Below are 20,370 nucleotides of genomic sequence, written 5' to 3'. Positions count from 1 at the left end.
AACCCTTCATACTGGCAAACAGAAAATGAGTGCACAGAGTTCCTGAAAGTACCTATGAGAAAGGACATCAGCTGATGAGTAAGTTTCTACAGTTATCAGAATAATAATTTAGGCTAACCTTCAAAATCAGAAAGACTATTTCATATGCGTTTATTGAAGTACCTAAAATTGAGAAAGGGGATAAGAGCAGTAGAGAGAGAGTCTGAACATTTCTTTCACATGCACCTTGTTTTCCTTGTGGTTTTTGTATGTGTGGTTTCCTCCGCACTGAGAGCAGTATTTTACTTTATTTTTTAAACAAGTTTTTACTCATGGATCACCAGTAGTTTATTAATGAAAAAAACCTGAAAAGCAGAATTTGCCTATGGTTGTATGCTGCACAGGTGCTAACAGAGAAAAGGTTAATTATTTTGGACTGACAGAACAAGTTTGTTTTTTAATAGAAAAATAATTAAGTCTGTTATAACTTAAGCCTTTTGCTGGCACATCTACAGTCTTCAGAACAATTACACAACTCAGGAAGGAAACAATCTTGATGCAGATAGCTATTTTCTTTAATAGCACAAAACCAAACAAGTTAATTACACAAATATTAAGATTTTTTTTTTATTTAAGAACTCCAAAATTGCATTTACCATTGTTTGATTAGACAATGGCAATTACCTAGCATGACAGACATTTATATACTATGAAAACATAAAATTAAATTAGAATCTATAATATCTGCAATTAAAAAGAAGTTAGCAACATACACATCCAAACACAGCTGGTTAGAAAAACTCTCAAGAGAAGTCCTAGCAACCCTGACAGTCTGTTCTGTTAGCACCACTGGTAACGATTATTGAGAAACAGCCAACAGGAGAATGCGTAGCTTTAATAACTGCAGGCATGCTATGTCATATACAAAACTCCTGTTGTCTAGGATATCCTTGAAAACTCAAATGCATTTACAGTAGAAGTCTCCCAGTAAAATATTTAGATTATAGAAGACTATGTACTCATAAGCTCAATTCTGTAAATTCTAAATGAAAAGCAGTTTGTTGTGGCTGAAGCTGGACCAAACTTCCATCATTCAACCAGGACATTTAATTCTCCAACATCCAGAAGGAAGGCAAAAGCACTTAAGTAACTAATATTTGTAATTCAAGAACAGTACACAATAAACAGCATAGCATGTCTTTATACGGAACTATCTACATTATGTTTAGTACACCATCTATATTCAAAATGCTCAAATAGCCAGAAATGAAAGGGTGAAAGGCACTTCTGCTGAGAGGGAAAGGCAATTGAGTCTAAGGGCTTCCACTGCAGTTTCCATCTAAACTACGTGCTATTCAAATATCTTAAAAGGTTGAGTAATTCATGAAGTACAAGTAAAGAAAATAAGTCATGACAGAATATGGCAGGGCGGAACAGGACAGGGAAGATGGACTTGTTTTTGCAATGTAGTAAGAATCTCCAAGGAAGTGTTCAAATATGCTGATGTTTCCACCACCACCATTCTACATCTAGTCTGTAATGTCTACTAATCAGTTAACTTCAGAAATCTAGACTTTGATGTACCTACCTCAAATACTGACAGGTCATTTCTTCTGTAGATTTCATTGGCTGGAGGATGAAACCAGCCACACTTCTTTGAGTGCCTCAACAAAATGTTTTTACTTTTCATATATTTAAGACAGAATTCACACAGGTAAAGCTTTGGTAGTCTGCATAAAAATTAGAAAAATATTTTATAAAAAAAAAAGTGAAATCCTGTAAATGGAAAAGTTACCACAAAATGACAAGCCCCTCCCCATTTTAATGTAGAGTATCTGAGTAACTGCTGTGTAAGTTTGAATAAATAAAATAATAACAAGAAAAACACATTACAGGGAATGATTAAATATTTACATCAGCCATTAGAAAAGTAAGATGACAGATCAACCACAGTAAAACTGATTCAACAGAGTTGGATTATCATCAACTGTTTTATAGTACAGATCTCTGTTACTTCCCCTTTCCCACATTCCACAGGAGTTTTTACTGTGGTCTCCATCACGCAGTCTGGAGTCATATCTCAAATTTCACCCTTTTCCTTTCAATAAACACAAAAGGGACACACAGCAGAATACAAAATAACGTCTCTCCCTTCAATTTTCCTTACTTTGGATATGGGAAAAGCTAAAACATTATTTTTGTTCCAACTCTCCTCCTAATATTTAGATGGGACAGCAAACTGTGATAGGATTTTACTCTCCCATCCCTCACCTACCTTATCACTTTATTGACCAGAGAAGCCCGTCCAAACAGCCCACATATAGGCGAAAAGTCCCCCTTTCATTCATATCCATGACACAATGCATACTAGTGACTACTCCTCCACGGAGGATTCAGTTCAGGTGAGAAACAACTAACTCACATGACCCACGTTAGACAATGCTGACAAGTGTTGTGCATACTAGAAGCCACCCCTTACAGTGAGTTTTATGGCTATTAATATGTTTTAAAATTACTGGAGCAGTGGAAGACTGCTGCAAAAATTAGTCTACAAAGTTTTAGAGTAGAGGAGAGTCTCTGCTCAGAAGCTACCAGCACATCCTGGGATCATAGCCATGGTTTGCACTATCACAAGATTCTAAGAAAGCTTATCAACATAAAAACAGTTTGAACTATTTGTTCCATTATGTAATCCCACCGTACTTACGGCCAAGAACCACACTGTCTCCTACAAATGCTATCCCATTGTTGTCTCATGCTAATGACTATCCATTACAATGCCTCTATTTGTGATTAATTTACTCGATGGAGCAGGTATCTCACACATAACATGATACAAATTGAGAGATTAAAAAAAAACTAAAATAAAAAGATTAACACTATAAAAGGACTAGTAATAAGAGTAAAGAAATGTACTTTACACTTTTTTTTTAGGCCACGGTTTTTATATTATCAATTGACAATACGTCCCTCATTCCCATTATGCAAAGATGACAACATCGAGGAATGAGAGGGAAATGAGAAAAGGCAGCTTACATCAATGCAATGCAAAGGCTGTTTGGAACAGAGCACATAACTTGGTTGCCTGCTGCAGCAGAGTAATTGATGAGCATACAGTTCTGCAAATTTCCATGTGTACCACAGATCCAGTAGATTCATAAAAAATGTATTTTCAGCACATGGAAAAATCAGCAGGGATCTACCAAGTACATGTACTAGTTCATTCTTTCGTCTGACTCTAACGCATCCTGTGCTAGGCAGTCACTGTTGCCACACTTTGACTTATTTATCTAACATTTACAGAATTCTTGGCCTTAAAAATGAATAAATAAAAAATAAAATAACAAAAAGGAAGCCAAAGACTTCTAGATAACACGCAAAATTAATTGCTATAAGCAGCCACAAGTAGGACGTACCTGGTTGCAAACTGTTTTAAAAGAAATACCAATACATGTTGTAAAGCTAAAGTCTATGCAGAACTAGGAAGAAAATAAAATCAGTACTTTTAATGTATCTTTGATTAGAACTAGAAAAAGACAATGCAACTTCTTGGCCTCTCTTGTAATTACAAAAGCATATTTGCTCTTAAAAGTTATACAAATAAATTACAAACAATTACAGAAGAGTAAGAAAGTAAATTATGCTATTAAAAACAATAATACATGACAATCTTGACAACTCACTACCTTGCATATTCCTGCGGGTAAGGTGAAGAGTACCACGTCTGGATCTCGTACTTTCCAAACTCAATCACTGAAGGGTATCGCCCACTTGTTTCACCAGTGTTTTTACACCCAATTTTCTGTCAGGTGCAACAAAACCAAAATACTAGTTATAGAAAAAGTAAACAGAAACCTATTATCAATTTCACTCAATGAAGGTGTCGCAATATTCAGATATTACTTAAATTCTTCCAGCCCAGATGGACAGAGAAGAGAGTTTGCCAACAGATAGATATAAGAGGTGAAAATTCTTTTCAATGTGCCAAACATGAGGCAAAATCAGTAGGTGAAGAATGGTCCACTCAAAGAAGAGGCACAACTGCCTGAATCCTCTTTTCCTGCAGCACCTAGAGAGATGACTTTTCTACCATCCTAATTCAAACTAAGCAGTCGTCATGACAAAGAAGGAAGGAGAATGGATCAGCAAAACCTTTCTGGAGTCCATGGGACTTGATATTACAACTGTCAACAGTATACTGAAACAAACTGATCTCCGCTAACATACTGAAGTTGAGCTGATCAGAATACGATCAGCAAGACTCTAAAGCAATGGCTAAATACAAAAATAAAGATGGAAAAATAAGTAATTTAATTGCCAGCAATTTTAGAAATCTTAACACATCACATCTTTTAACTGCACGTGAAAGTGAGAAATGAGGAAGAGGGGGGAACCATTTCTATGAGATAATGGAAACAAACTAATCATGAAGCTGAATCTTCAAATTTGGTTCGAGTTTGTCGATTAACACACCAGCTCAATTAAACCAATCGATTAAACCAGTCGATTAAACCAGCTCAATCTCAGTAAGCTTAAATTACCAGCACATAGGTTAGAGAAGAACACCACCACCAGTTGGTATGAACAATTTTAGTCCAATTCAGCTCAAGCATTTTTGCTACTACAAGTCAGCTAAATTATTTAAACCCGAAGTGTGATAAATGGGGGCTCAAAATAAAGTTATGAACTTGCTAAGGCCACTTTCCTTCTACCAAACAGCATTTCTTGGGACAGACTTCACTTTTCATTGTGACTCTTTTCTCTTTGCAGGAAACTCAAAGCACATTCTTACTGACGATCATCTTCTCAGTCCAGACCTGGATTTCAGCTATGGCAAATCTCTGAACTTAATCAGTGGTAGTCCTGTATCCAAAATGCCCAAGGATATCTTTCAAAATCCATCCAAAGTGTCACTCAACTGACCCATTCCAGTGCCTTGTCTCCAATCTAGGAGACAAACTGTATACACAGTGTCTTGCAAATTCAATTTGAAACAAGCATGAGTAGGTAAACAACAAGTAGGTAAAAAGGAATTCATTAAAAATTAAGATGAATGATGAATATAAAAATGAACCAGGTTTTAATTTACATGTATAACTGTATTTTATGAAACAGTCTTACCTCCAAGGAAAGTTCCCGAGCCTGTTTAAATACGTCCAAATCCTCCTGCGTAACTGTGTCCTTGCTTCCCACCAGATACACATCTGTATTTTCTTGTTTGATGCTTAGTTTGATTTCAGTATCTGTTATTTAAAACCAGCAAAAAGTTTATTCACAGACATGAAAACTACACATGCCTTACCAAAGTGATGCCCCTAAATAGGAATGTAGCAGTTACAGCTATTTAACTAAATTTGGGATTCTGAATAGCAGAAATGAATGCTTCTCCCCTTTCTGGTTTTGTAGCTTGCTGTTGCATGAGCTATTTTTGGTACTAGCTTGTCTTTCTGCTTGTCTATCTAAGCCTTTACAGCCTAGTTCTATTAAATTCATTTTGAATCTCATGAAAATGAATATATTCTGTCATTAGAGATGATAAATTCTAGGACATTCTACAAGGTAATAATAAAAATAAGAGGAAAAGAGTTGCCCTTAAAGGTTGGAGACCAGTGCTAAGCTAAGTGTATATTCAAATGTTATCAGCATATTTTTTCTTAAATAAAAGTAATTATAAAAAAAAGTAGTTCACAGCAGTACAGATCAAGTGTTGTGGAGACCATAACAGGATGGAATTGTTCATGAAAAAGCAATGGAGCAGAGGGAAATGAATTGAAATGCCCATCATCATAAGCACTGACAGCACACAATCATAATGACAGCACTCCTGCCAGAGAAAGGGCAGGTGAAGAACAAGGAAGTAGCATGAAAAGTGGCTATTCATGCGGTACTAAACAGCCATAAGCAACGTTATGAAGGCATCCGGGGCTCCTAATGTCACTACAGATGCAAAAAAATAATAAAAAGGTGGTGTGGTATTAGTCAGAAAAAATACTTTGGAGGTTTAGTCAGCATTAGATAAAAGGTCAAAGTTTTGTCGCTTTTGTATGAAAGTGAAGTAAGAACAAGAGAAATAGCTAAGACCTATGTGACAAAATAGGAATTTTGATTTTGGACGGGACACAGGTTCGGTTGGCGCTTTGACCTTTGCTTACCATCATCCTGATCAGGTTTAATTCTTCCGTCTGCCAAGCTCCCCATCCCTGTTGAGGGGGTCCCCATCTGAGGGGTCACTTTATACTTTAATCTGCCTAGAATCCTGTGCTTTTTAAGTAAAGTTGTTCTCTTGAGGTGAGCAATTGCTTTAAAAGCATGCCCTCTAGACACGCCCCATCCAGAGGGACAGGCATGAGGAATAAATCTATTTCTAACCACTTTCTTTCTATAAAAATGGCTATTAGATTTTGAAGTAGAAGATAATTCTGGTTTACGACGCATACGCTTGGGTGGTGCATAGCTTGGGCATCCCTTTTTTCGAGACTGTTCCTGAGTAGTATAGATATGGGAGAGTCCATCAAAGAGTCCCTTTAGCTGACTATTACTCGGAAGACTACTAAAGGAGGGTGCACTTGACTGACTGGAAGAACTCTGGGGAGAATTAGAAGAAGTGGAAGTGCTAGATTTTTGCAAAGTGGGGCTCTGACCAGAGATGGGGGTTGGGGGTAGAAGTGAAGAAGGTGGAGGTTTTAGCTTTTGTGTGGTACCTGTAGCCAACACAAGAGAAGTGCATGACTGTTTCTGAGAGACCTTTTTCCTTGGACGATAGTGCTTTGAAAAGTCTATTATTTCACCTCGTGATCTGCGACCATCAGGTGATGGGGTAAAAAACTTAGTAAGGCCATCAATAAGCCCTTTGGTTTTCTTGTTAACTTTAAGTGTAGAGGCAGATATGTAGGTGGAGGTGGTGGTGGTGATTTTGGTGGTGGCACCAGGCCGAGTGGGGTCTGTAACAGGCAATCTGCTGCTTGAATCCTTCACAGATGCAGCATGACCAGATGAAGGTGTGGTACAGACTTTAGTCTTTTGACCCCTACCAGGTGACCCCCTTCCTGTGAATGCATTCACGGATCCTTCATCACTGGTTACAGACCTATGCAAAAATTTGGAAAACAAAAAAAATCAGTGTCATGAAGTAACAACTACCGCCGAATAGTAGTACAGTTTATACATATTACTTGTGTCATTGTACTTAATCTGTAAGAAGTTGAAGGATATATGCACTTTGGAAAAAATTCACGCCATGATGCAATATCCACCTTTTTTTTTTTTTTTTTCCTCAAAGCCAGTTCACAGTACATACAAATAGAAGTAACTGAGATAGTAAGATCTCCCAAGAATACAGCCTCCTCACCTCCTTTTTATGCATGGAATAAAAACACATCTTAGGAGAAAAGTGTTAATGCACCATATCTAAGCACAGTAACTGCTTCATCACAATAGAATTTTTTGTACACACAAAGATACATGTGTTCAATGTAAACTGCATATTAAAACACTTAATTCCTTCAGAACATTAGCTTAAACTGTAGAAAAAGTCTATTAGTTAGCAACACAGTTAATTTTCAAACTACTATTTTTACCCAAGCTCATTTGATAACATAAGTCAACAGCAGCATTAAAAAGTATTGCCTATGACATAAAAGGAAATTGAGGTTATTTACAGAGAACATTACAACAAATTTGTCTAGAAAAACAAAAATTACCACAAAGAGAAAAGAGCAAAACCATAAGACTAAGTCGTGTTTGTAGAAAAGCCGCAAACCAATCAAGCCTAACATGGAAGATGTTTAGAAAGAGGAGTGAATGCTAGGAAGAAAAAGGGCATGTTGAAAGCCAACACTTATGAAAGAAGTACAGGTTTAGCACTGCTAGCTAACAGTAGAACAGAGGAACACCACGGGAGGGAACGCTGTAGAATAGTATATTTTAAGTATACAGAAACTAAAAGTTTAAAAATATTTGGAATAAGAGAAGTAGGTGTTCCGGAGGTATGACCAAATGGAAAATCCAAACAAAGCTATATAGCTGTATCAAATGCTTCAATTTCCGCTTTCCATCCTGCTCTTTGAAGTTAGCTCATTTATTTTGCAGAGGAAAGTTTTCTTCCACAGATTTTTGCCTTCTTAATTGAGATGCAGAAGTAATTAATTCCAACAGGTTACTTCTAATTAGAGATTGAACAGCCTAGGGCTACCATCTGGTGTGCTGAACTCCAAGGGCCCACCACTTAAAAAAACAGCCCCTTTTCCACTCACACATCCTTAAATTTGGGTAGCTCCTAAGAGGCTACAAAACCAAAAAACTTCTAAGTCTTTTGAATCCTTCACTGCCACAAGCTTATGTCCATAACAAGACCTACTCTCACTACCAGATGTGCTAATCACCATCAATGCCGGAGGCTAACACACACCTGGTTTTAGTTAATCCTACATAGTAATGCCTGTGAAGGGTTTCCTACAGACGGTCAATAGGTAGAAAGTTATTCCAGCACTGGACAGCTTTTGTTTGTATTATACAAAAAGTGGCTAATCTTACTGCATTTCATGCAACTACTCACTTTTATACATGAGACTGCTGCCTTCCACATCCTACTATGTCTTTTAAGCAGGATTCTTTAAGGAAGATGTACTGCTCTTATCTCACCTCCTAACCATTATTTTTCCAATTAAATTACTTCATATATATTAGACATTGCAGTAATAGAGATGTGCTCACAGTACTGCAAATATTTATTATTTTTTAAAAAATCCCTTCCCAAAGTACTAAACTAACACGCTCACATGCTAAAAAAGAAAATATTTTCATTTGTAATCATCATCCAACATTAAACATAACATTTATGTTAGAAGTGATAGCTCAGAACTCCATCACCAAAACTTAACAACAAAATTCACATGACCTTTCCAACTTTTCTTTTAAACGTATAAGGAAAGAGAGGAAGCAGAATTACTGAATCTGAAAGGCATTCCTGCTAAACCTACTGTGGGATACATAAAATCAGGGAAATGCTTTTAGAATTCTCAATGGGATAAAAACAAAGGTGCTGCTAGCAATAGAGGGAGATGGAGACACAAAGAAATACAGGAATTGTCATGTGTTAGAGCACATTACTTACTTTCAACAACTTTCAAATACCTCAAAGTTGTTTAGCCAAGAGAAGGAAAAAAAACTTTTTCCACACACATTCATCCTCTAAAAGCATGCTCTTGTGAGCCACGGCAACTACATTTTTCACTTTCATGTAGTGGTACTCTTCCTCCTTGCCCTGCACTACTTTCCTAGAGCAATGTATCTTGAACTTTTGAACATGGATCAAAAAGGCAAAATGAGATCCTGATATAAAAAGCAAAATAAGTATGTAGCTGAGTACATCAACCTGACTACTGTGCTGCACTCTAGCACTGCTAGTATTTATGTATTTTTTACTTCTACACATTGGCTCTACAAGTTATCATCTTGCAAAATGCAAAGTTGTACAGCAGCTAACATGCAACTCTGAAGAATAACAGACAGGTTTAGACTGTAGAGAAAAATGATTGAGTCACAGCCAGATGATAGAATGAGTAGTAGACAGAGCTAGAAAGCCTTTCAGCTGCTAGGCTGACACAGCCAAACAGATATTTAAATAGGAGAAGGAAGGCACGTGTGGATACGAACATGGGATGTATGTAGGGCAACATGCTACTGAAGATAACAAAGAATCTGTTCCTTTAAAACACTGACTGTAATGGGAACTCAGCATTCTTAACTTCAAAAATCCTCCAACTAAGCCTTAAGAAGTTCAGTTACAGTGTTCCCTGGAAAGACAGATTCCACAGGAATTACAGCATTCTCTTGTCTTAGATAAACACATTCCTGATAAGCAAAAAGAACGGCAGCCTCTTTCCTTGGGAACCAGAGACAACTTAACAGCATAACTGAAACAATCATTTTTTCCAGAGTCCCACTGAAATTAGAACTTCTGTAGTGTTTACTTAGTGGGCTTTTTGGAATGGATTGTATGAGCTGATATTAATCAATAAAATAATTTCTATACTACATTTGAACAAGCGGTCTTTGAACAGAACAGTCCCCTGAAGTTAGATTTTCATAATTTACTATCTATTATCTAGTGTGAACTCTGTACGAACAGAAATTATTTTAAGTAACATATAAAGGCAGTTATGTCATGTATTATTGTATAGACTTAACGTACTTGCTCTGGTTGCAAATTCTATTGAAAAGTTATGGGATCTAGAAAAATGACATACAGAAAAGCTTTTCCCCTATTGTGTTCTGACAAGCTGTAAAAAATATCCACTATAATTAAGAATTCATTAGCCATTGGGCTAGAAAGGCTATACTAGTACATTCATCACTTACTTTTTTCAATTTGAAACACAAAAAAAGATGTAGCTGAAATTATACAACTCTAACTACATTAAAATACAAAAAAAAAAAAAAAGAGAGAAACCTACAACATTCGTTGCTTTAGTTTGTTTTTCGGTCGTCCGATAGGTTTTGCATATCGTCGCCTTATTTGGGCAGCTTTCTCATGAAGTAGCTTTCTCCCTTTCTTCTTTGGTCTACAGACCTGGCAAATCCACATCCCTACATAAAGGAAAAAAGATTTAATTGTACACAATTTATTTAGTCTGTATTGGAGATGTCTACCAAAATATATGCCACATATGTCATTACAATATTTTCTTTTAAACAGGACATAGGGAATAGAAAAGTAGGCAAATAAAAGTGATACTTTTCTATCTCTACTTTGAAATTTTTGAGAGCAAAGTGTTCACGGAAAGGAGAAAAAAATGGTAAGAAGGATCAGAAAAGATCACGAAAGCATTCTTGGAACAACAACTGTCTGCCCTTCCTTACACTATAGCTAGATCTTTCTTAAAACAAAATTAAGATGGAAAAAACTTACATGTGCATTACAAAGCAATCTAGGTGAGAGCGGGCTAAAGGAAATACCAGATCATATCTAAGTATGTTTGTTTTAATATACAACTTGAATTTGTCAGCCTTTTAATGTTAGATATAATAATGCTATGCGATTTAAGGGAAAAAAAGTTGGAAAACTTGTCAGAGTAATTTAGCATTAAATAAGAAAATCCATAAAGATGTGGGAGTAGAAACAAGAGGCACTATATATCAAAAATCTAGAGGCTGGAGATCCTAGAAACACAGGCACTTTAAGTTGCCCTCACAAGTCATGTGAAGCAGCAGGCTCTTTCACCTGCTTTAAGGATCTCTGTGTTGATGTATACACTCCAAACACTATCAACAGCCTTTGCAAAACTTCACTTCCAAAAACAGGCAAACAACTCAGTTCATGGAAAATCAACCACAGACCTTTACTATTCTGCACAGAAATCTCAAAAATAATGTATTGGCTTTAACATTACCGAAATTATATTGTTCACCAATGTAAAAATAATTAGCATGCTCAAGAGCTTTTGGTCATCTAATATGAGAAAAGACTGTGAACGAAAGTATTTTCATTGAAAGGATTTTCATTATCACCTTTTGGCATTCGGGAAAGTGGTGGGTCACAGCACTCCATGTGGAACCCTCTATCACAGGAGTCGCAAAAAAGCATGTTATCCTGAAGGGGATGGGGGAAGGAAGAGGAAGAGGAAAAAAAGACTTAATATAGCATTGCTAGAGGTTGCACAACAGTGATTTGTATTTGCACATGTACTACGTATAGTGCTATGATAAATAGAAGTGAGTAACATCAAACAATAAAACTCACTGCATTTTTGCCTTGGATCCTACATGCACTGCATGTCTTGCATTCAATACACTGCCATCTTAAGGCCTTCACATTTGATGTTAACTCGGGACAGAATTTCAAACATGATGGATGTCCTAAAAGAAGGAATTAAAGCTTAAGATTTAAGAAATATTGATTATGTTCAACAGAATGTAGCCAACACCCCCAATAAGTACTGGTGGTTTCTAGAACTTTTACATTATTTAACTCACTCACTTCATACAAAGGAGATATGGGAAAACTGCCATAAAATTTATTTATAAAGAGAAACAGTTGATTTCTCCATTAACTGACACCTGTGTATACCCTTCACAGGCACTTTTTTCTTTTCACTAAGTTATTTCCATTGCATGTTTAATAGTTGTCACTGGTTCTGGAAAAAAAAACAAAACATTTCTGTGCACTTGAACTCACTCCCTTCATAGCAGTGCAACAAAACCAGAACATCTTCATGTAAGAATGAACTAGTAATTAATTCTAGATATTCTGACTACCTACTAGAAAAATTTAATACTCAATCTACACATTTTTCATTCAAGCTTATTACTCAGTTATATACAAAGAACCATTTCAGAGCAGTTAAAAGGGAAAAAAATGAAGTAGGCACATAAGAAAAAATTTACTACCACAGAAGGTTTAAAATGAGAGGTATGGAGGGAGAGAGAGGGAGAGAAGAGTAGCTGAACTTCGATTTCCCAGGAAATCAGGTTTTATTCCTTAAATATGATCATTATCTTTTCCATGGCAGCCTAGATGTTCTCTGTTAATACAAGATATAAGACACTTGTACACATACAACATCTTAGGCAGCATCTTCTCATGTCTTCAATCATCTCAACATAGCACACCCTCAACCCAGAAAAGATAAAACCGTTATTAAAAAGGAAAGGACTAACCTTCCCCAAGAAATACTTTTTAACAGCATTATATTCAGAGATCATTAAAGACATCAAGTTGTAAGAGAGACACTCTTTGCTGAGTAAAAAACTGGCTGGATAGCCAGGCCCAGAGAGTGGTAGTAAATGGAGTTACATCCACCTGGAGACTGGTCGTCAGAGGTCAGTGTTGGGGCCTGCCCTGTTCAATCTCTCTACTAATGACCTGGATGAGGGCATTGAGTGCACACTCAGTAAGTTTGCAGATGATACCAAGCTGGCAGGAAGTGTCAATCTGCCCAGAGGAAGGAAGGCCCTACAGGGGGATCTGGACAGGCTGGATTGCTGGGCTGAGGCCAGTGGGACAAAGTTCAACAAGAACAAGTGCCGGGTCCTGCACTTTGGCCACAACAACCCCAGGCAACGCCACCAACTTACAGCAGAGTGGCTGGAAGACTGTGTAGAGGAAACAGAGCCGGGGGTATTGGTCAACACTCAGCTGAACACAAGCCACTAGTGTGCCCAAGTGGCCAACGGCATCCTGGCTCATATCAGAAATAGTGTTGGCAGCATGAACAGGGAAGCGATCGTCCCTCGGTACTCAGCTCTGGTGAGGTCACACCTCATGTACTGTGTTCAGTTTTGGGCCCCTCACTACAAGAAAGACATCAAGGCCCTGGAGCATATTCAGAGAAGGGCAACGAAACTGATGAGGGGTCTGGAGCACAGGCCTTATGAGAAGCAACTGAGGGAGGTAGGATTGTTCAGTCTGGAGAAAAGGAGGCTCAGGGGTGAGCTTATCGCTTTCTACAACTACTCGAAGGGAGGCTGTGGTGAGGTTGGGGTCGGCCTCTTCTCCCACATCACTAACAATAGGACTAGAGAGAACGGCCTCAAGTTGCATCAGGGGAGATTCAGGTTGGATGTTAGAAAATAATTCTTCTCCAAGGGAGTGGTCAGGGGCTGGAAAGGGCTGCCGAGGGAGGTGGGGGAGTCACCAGCCCTAGAGGTGTTCAAGAAACATTTAGGTGTTGTACTGTGGGACATGGTTTAGTGGGAAATATTGGTGATAGCTGAATGGGTGGATTGGATGATCTTAGACGTCTTTTCCAACCTTGGTGATTCTGTGATCCTATGATGTAATGCTGCACTAATATCATATGAATGCAAAATGCTTTCTTCACACTGTCAGAGCTGGCTAAGTACTTTCTTCCAGGTAATGGGCTGGCAGGGGCGATTCAGACTCTATCCACTATTTATTTCTCAGCTTAAACCACCACAGCTAAAGCACCATAAACAAGGCCACAGTGTAATCCTCAAGCATGTGCTATTTTTGTCTTCTAATAAACGGAGACATGAATGATGGAATGCAGAAGCCACTTAAGAATCTGAAATTGGCACTGAAATTGGCTCTTACCGTGTGTGTGCAAGGCCTAATCCAGTTTTTGTTAAACTTTAAAAGATAAACAGTGTAAAAATATCACATTCTCAAAATAAAATGCAGTAATCTATTAGTAAAGTACAATCAAGAATAAATTCCAGAGAAGTTTGAAAAATAAAAATTTCAGAAAACATTATCATTTGATTCTTACCATACAGTTTAACAGAAATTAACAATTTCTTTGTGTTTTGAACTGAATGTGCACCCAAAGTAACAATTTATCTTGAAAGTTAGAAACACACCATGGAAGTGCATAGTTTAGTTTGATGTTAAGTGTTGCTGAAAGGGACTGTAAACAAGTGCTTCATTCAAAAAAGCCTACAAAGAAAGAAGGAATAAAAGCTCCCTGGAGTCCCTGATATTAATAATCAATATAACAGACTCACTTCATCAACAACAACTTGCCAGCTATATTAATACATTAAACACATAAACACATTACATTTAACACATAGCATTCTTCATTCAAGTATTACACAGCTTAACACACATTTGTTTGTGCTCTCACAGGTTATACTTTATTATTGGTCAAAAATTCATGAAAAAAAATCTACTGGGGTTAAATATGAAGATTCTGCCTGTGACTCAAAGATCTACAGCCACAAACAACTGCAGGCTGGAACTGTGCAAAGAGAAGCATCACTATGTACTGCATGTCCCTAGGTATGCGCTAGTGGAAACAGCACAGACATTTTTAGATTTCAAAATACAACATGGTTTTATTTCTTATTAGCTGGTAGTAGTTACACAAGTCTACATAGTACAGATATAACATTAATAAAAAGTGGATCATGCCTATCAGACTTGAAGTGGTCATCAACACAAGATTTTTTGTTTTTGTTTTTTTAAACTGACTTCTTTTCTTAAACTGCTTTTGCAGTTTAACAAATTCCCATAGCCAGTTATACTGTGTCACTGTGACTTGAAAATATTAATAAACTAGCTGTAAAACTGCTGGAGAGGAAAAGCATATTTCTGGCTTTAAAATCTTCGGCATCTCAGCACTAAACAGTAATAGAAAATGTATTCTGTGTATCCAGAAGCAGATACATCTACTGAGATGTTTTCACTGCAGAATCCCAAAATGGCTGAGGTTGGCAAGGACCTCTAGGTCCAGCCGGTCCAATCCCTGCTCAAGCAGAGATATCCTGAGCAGGGTGCCCAGGCAGGTTCTGCAGATGACCAAGGAGAAGATTCCACAGCCTCTCTGGGCAGCCTGTGCCAATGCTCTGTTATCTGTACATTAAAAAACAGTTTCTGATGTTCAAATGTACCTCCTGTGTTACAGATTGCGCCTATTGCCTCTTGTCCTGGCATAGGCAGCACTGTAAAGAACCTGGTTCTGTTCCCTTCACACCCCTTTTTTTTTTTTTTTTTTTTTTTAAGGTATTTATGGACACTGATGGGATCCTCCCGAGCCTCCTCTTCTCCAGACTGAACAGGCCCAGCTCAGCCTCTCCTCACAGGAGAAGTACTCCAGGCCTTCAGCAACTCGGTGGCCCCCCACTGAGCTCTATCCAACATGTCCAAGTTTCTCTTGTACTGGGGAACCCAGAACTGCACACAGTGCTCCAGTACCACTTGATCAATCTCTTGTTTGAAATGGTGATTTCTTGACTTTCTTTTAAAATATTGATGTTGCTGATATTTAAAAGCAGCACTCAAATTTAGGCAGATTACAGGATTTTTCTACCTTTGAAGCTCACCAATTTTCACTAGGAATATACACAGTTTTAGTTTACAAACCAACCTACTAAAAAATGAATTCTTTAAAATTCATCCTTATCTGTCCCAGTTAGAAAAGGTTAAGGTTTGTGATACATTAATACCGTAAAAAAAATCAGTGAGATTAGAAACTTAAAACAATGTCTCAACTCTTTGTAAATAAAGAGAACTCCTTTAATGTGTCTACTTGGATTTCCTCATTGCAAATTTGGGCGCTGTTTATTCTTCAAAAGATTTGACAAAAATAGTAGTCTTTTAAAAGAGAAAAGCATTACACTGGTGACAACAGCTATGTACAGTGTTAAATTAAATATGCTAATATTTCCAGTTATTTTTAACTTGAGATACAAATGTTGGAAACTAATCTGTAAAATAACACACACAAAAAAACAGCTTGTGTCCAACAACCTTTTTGGTAGAAAGCATTATTAATCAGGGTGAACTTAACTACAAGCAGAAAACATCAGTGCACCTATCTTAGGCACCCAGTACATTTTTCCAGATTAGCTATGTTTTGGTTTTAGGAGAAAAACATTATTGATAACACACTGATGTTTTAGTTGTTGCTGAACAGTGCTGTACAGAGCCAAGGACATTTCAGTTTCTCAGCTTCTTCTACTGTCCTGCCAGCAAAGAGATCGGAGGAAGCACAAGGAGCAGGGAAGGGATTGAACCAAAACAGTTGCCCTAAACTGGCCAAAGGGATGCTCCATACCAAATGACATCTTACAAAGATAACTTTAAGAACAGTGTACACTATAATCATTATTTTTTTCTTCCAATTTTCTGTCTTAGTAAAGTTTTTATCTCAACACACAAATTCTACTTTTTTTTCCCCCTTCTCTATTTTCTCTCCCATTCCATTGGGAGCTGGAGGGTGAGCAAATGACTATGTGGTGCTGAGCTGCCTCCTGGGTCAAAGCGCAACAAGACAACACGAAAATAAAGCTCATGGGGTGGGATAAGGGCAGGGAGATACCAATTACAGTCACAGACAAGCCAAACTCACATAAAGGAGAATAATATAAAATAAGTATTACATAACATATGCCTATTGATAACAGACGAGCAACAAGAAGGAAACCAAAACCACCTTCCTCCCCATCTACTCTCTCCTACTTCCTTCCCCTAAGCAGTGCAGGAGAACAGAGAATGAGGGCTAAGGTCAGTCCTTAATGTTACATTTCTTCCACTGCCTCACAGTCACTCCCTGCCTCTGCTCCACCTGGGGTCTTTCCCTACCTGATCATATGGGGGCTCCTGTTCACTGGCTGCAGCTCTTCAAGCACTGCTCCAACACAGCTCCATACCAAGGGGTCACCCCTTCAGGAGCTGCTGCAGCTCAGGGCACCACAGGTTGTAGCTCCCCCACACCACGTACCCCACCACAGGCTCCTCTACAAGGACTGCAGCTCTGGCCTGGAGCCTGCTCCTGCAGGGGGCTCTCCATGGTCCTCCTTCAGGCCACATCCACTGCTGCACCTTGCGGTCCTCCACTCAAATCCTACCCTAGACTCCCTTTGTAAAGCAGGCTCTGCAGGCTCCTTTCCAAACTTTTTCTGTCCCCATTCCTCTTGAAGTGACTCTGACATCTTTGCTGTTCTGCCCTCCAGGCTCCCTTACCCACCTCTGATCACTAAACCACAGGCCTCAGCCAAACATTCTGTTTGTTTGGAGGGATAGCACCCACAGTTATTCTACTTGTACTTTTTTCCCTTTGTTTTGTTAAGTATTTACAGCTTCCCAGTTAATCAACCTTTTCCCCCCTTATTCAAACTTCAACTCCCTTTTAAACACCTGTCAGCAGTAGCTCTTCAGTTGCTTCTGTACCTCTTCAATGGGGAATCAGAGGTAGAGTTTAATTCTGGATCCCAAGTCTATTGATTTTTCAAAACCAAAGGACAGTGGGAGGGAAGGAAAAAAAAAAGAGTCATGTTTGCTTTTGTGATAGGATTTGTTTTCCCATGTCTGATATCCCTCATCTTCTCCCTTAGAAAACACCCTGTGCAAAATGACACAGCAAGCATTTCATTTTCACTACCAAAATGTATTATTCTCCCAAATACCACAAAATAAGAATGATGTTAGAGAGATGCGCACATACCCAGATAGTTTCTCCATTCAGAATGCAGTAGTGTTACCTGATGAAACAAACAACTGAAGCGAAAAACCTGAGGCAAAGCAGACATGCCTACAGTGGGCACTGCAATTTAATCTCTGATCCACTGAACAACAATTTGCTTGCTGTGCACAACACGATTTCTTTTACATTTCATATACAGTAAACTTTGAGACATACTGCAATGTGTAAAATTATAAATCCAATTACAATAAGCCTTCACTTGAATGAAGTTTTGTTATTTATATATTGCACTGAAATTGGGTTTTATTTTAGTTAGGCACCAGTAGCTAAAGTTTAGCCATCCAGCAATCTGATTGGCAGTTTCAGCATTTCATTCTTTATATCTAATATACCTAAGGAGATAATTAAAGATAATTTAGTCTTAATGAGGCAGAGAGAATGTATCAGTGTTAATTCAAATGGAAGCTGATCCATGAAAGTCAAGACTTCTGCAGTTCCACAGTTCTTAGACCAACAGAGGATTTCTACATAACAGAAGAGGAACTGATACATGAGGTCATCTCACCAGTGTAAACCCTGCATACTAGTCTAACCAAGCACAAATCCCTATAACATCTAGAAATACTAGAAAACAGATTTGGAAGTGCAGGAATGCTGTCAGCCGTACATAAGATGGTTCAAACAAGTCTGTGGGGTTTGGTGTGAAGCCACTTCCTCATTTCATTTGCTTTCATATACTAGAAAACAAGCTGGTTAGGTTAAAAGGAATCTATCATAGAATCATAGAACAGCTTAGGTAAGAGGGAACCTTAAAGATTATCTTGTTCTAACTCCCTTGCCACAGGCAGGGTTGCAACCCACTAGATCAGGCTGCCCAGGGCTCCATCCAAACTGGCATTGAATGCCTCCAGGGATGAGGCATCCACAGTCTCTCTGGGCAGCCTGTTCCAATGCCTCACCAGTCTCTGAGTAAAGAATTTCTTCTTAATATCTAACCTAAATCTCCCCTCTTACAGTTTCAATCCATTCACTCTTGTCCTATCACTATCAGATCCCCTCACAAAAGTCAGTCCCGCCAAGTCTGTCCAGGTAACAGATTCAGAAGCACACAATTAAAAGCATATCTGATTAACTGAAAAAATATTTTTAATCCACAGTTTTGTTTTCGAGTATTTATGTAGCAGTACCAAAAGACTGGCCGTCTTCAGCTGCACACCTACAAAACCATCACAGATATGTACTCTGAATTTAAAGACACTGAAACAATACTTTAATTTTCAGCCTTCTCAAAAGCAGCGATGGCTTCAGAAGACCATACTCATTTCCCATCCAAGCACCTCTCTCATTTTCATCACGGTACAGAAGCTTGCATGGCTGTGCAGTGAACTGGACAAGGGAACTGATCTAACTTGTCATCTTCCAGATACATTTGTTTATCAGTCCAGTTTATGCACAACCATGTGCGCCAGCTCAGAAAAAGAGCACCAAGCAGCTGGATATTGCAGCTCGCAACTCTTTCAGAAGCAGTACTGCTGGTGAGTCTTTCAGCTGGAATAGGACATCCTGTGTTGCAAAAACCTTTGCCAAAAGCATTTCCCTATGCAGCTTCCTCAGCTTCTTAAATGTCGCAAAGCAGTGCAGGCAAAATTTCTGATGATTAGTCAGTGGTACAGTGCAAAATTGAGTCCTCAGATCAAATTTAGATCCCAAACAGACAATTCCAGCATTCTGCAAGTACGGCTTCCCTACAAACTTACTCATCACGTGGGCCTACAAACAAACTCAAGCATCTCACTGGTAGTTGTCCACATGATAAAATTTTACCCAAAGAGATGCCTCTGTTTCTTCCACCTGTTCCTACATACTTTGTTCTAGCTCTCAATCTATGTTTGAAGAGAAGATGACACTCAGATGTTAAAAAATATTTTAATTCTTTAAAAACAGATTTATATATAAACATTTATAATATTTGTAAATCCAGCCAACTTACCACTGCTGCCACAGTCTGCACAAGACAACAGCTCTTCTGGTTTCTTTTCACGATTTGATTCTTTTGTTCCCAAACAAAAGCTACATATCGGGATGGGATCAGCTCGTGGCTAGATTTAAAAACAAACAGGCATAGTTAGCTTTATTAAGCAAAAAATAGTTTTGTCTCAAAAACCACAAGCATGGACAAACCATTCTCAGTGGCCTTTTCTCCCTCATTAACTTGAATTGGTTTTAACTGACACTTATGTACTACATATTCATCACCAAGATTAACATCCATTTTACTCACTTCAGAATAATGAAGTTTATCATCTTAAAGTTAACCCATAATTAACATCCTTGTGTACTAACCCACATAAACCTCTCCAATGCAAACTAGCATTAAAGAAAGAAATCCAGGAAGAATTAAAACTTTAGGTCATTATTCTTGGACTTACCATTTCAACTTTAGAATGCAGAGAAACTGCTTGTTCAGCTGTAATACTGGTCAAAAGATTAAGATACAAACTGGCTT

At 38.1% G+C, this 20,370-nt stretch overlaps 1 protein-coding gene across 10 annotated transcripts in view; it reads right to left on the bottom strand.

The window, feature by feature from the left end:
- KAT6B (lysine acetyltransferase 6B) overlaps nt 1-20,370 on the bottom strand; it is a 101,964-nt gene that overhangs the window by 30,327 nt on the left and 51,267 nt on the right. For 8 of the 10 annotated variants that reach the window (XM_021398242.1, XM_021398241.1, XM_021398240.1 and 5 more), the window contains exons 3-10: nt 19,855-19,963; nt 11,720-11,835; nt 11,488-11,569; nt 10,434-10,566; nt 6,132-7,066; nt 5,101-5,222; nt 3,666-3,781; nt 1,568-1,709 (exon numbers count right to left, since the gene is read on the bottom strand). In XM_021398242.1, coding sequence (XP_021253917.1) covers nt 1,568-1,709; nt 3,666-3,781; nt 5,101-5,222; nt 6,132-7,066; nt 10,434-10,566; nt 11,488-11,569; nt 11,720-11,835; nt 19,855-19,963 — 1,755 coding nt within the window. The remainder of the gene's footprint in view (nt 1-1,567; nt 1,710-3,665; nt 3,782-5,100; nt 5,223-6,131; nt 7,067-10,433; nt 10,567-11,487; nt 11,570-11,719; nt 11,836-19,854; nt 19,964-20,370) is intronic. The other 2 variants (XM_021398244.1, XM_021398245.1) reach the window with 2 other exon arrangements.

This window comes from Numida meleagris, chromosome 5, assembly GCF_002078875.1.
Source record: "Numida meleagris isolate 19003 breed g44 Domestic line chromosome 5, NumMel1.0, whole genome shotgun sequence".
Taxonomy (NCBI): domain Eukaryota; kingdom Metazoa; phylum Chordata; class Aves; order Galliformes; family Numididae; genus Numida; species Numida meleagris.
The sequence above is the reverse complement of the archived record's forward strand: the minus strand, read 5'-3'. Positions and strand labels throughout refer to the sequence as shown.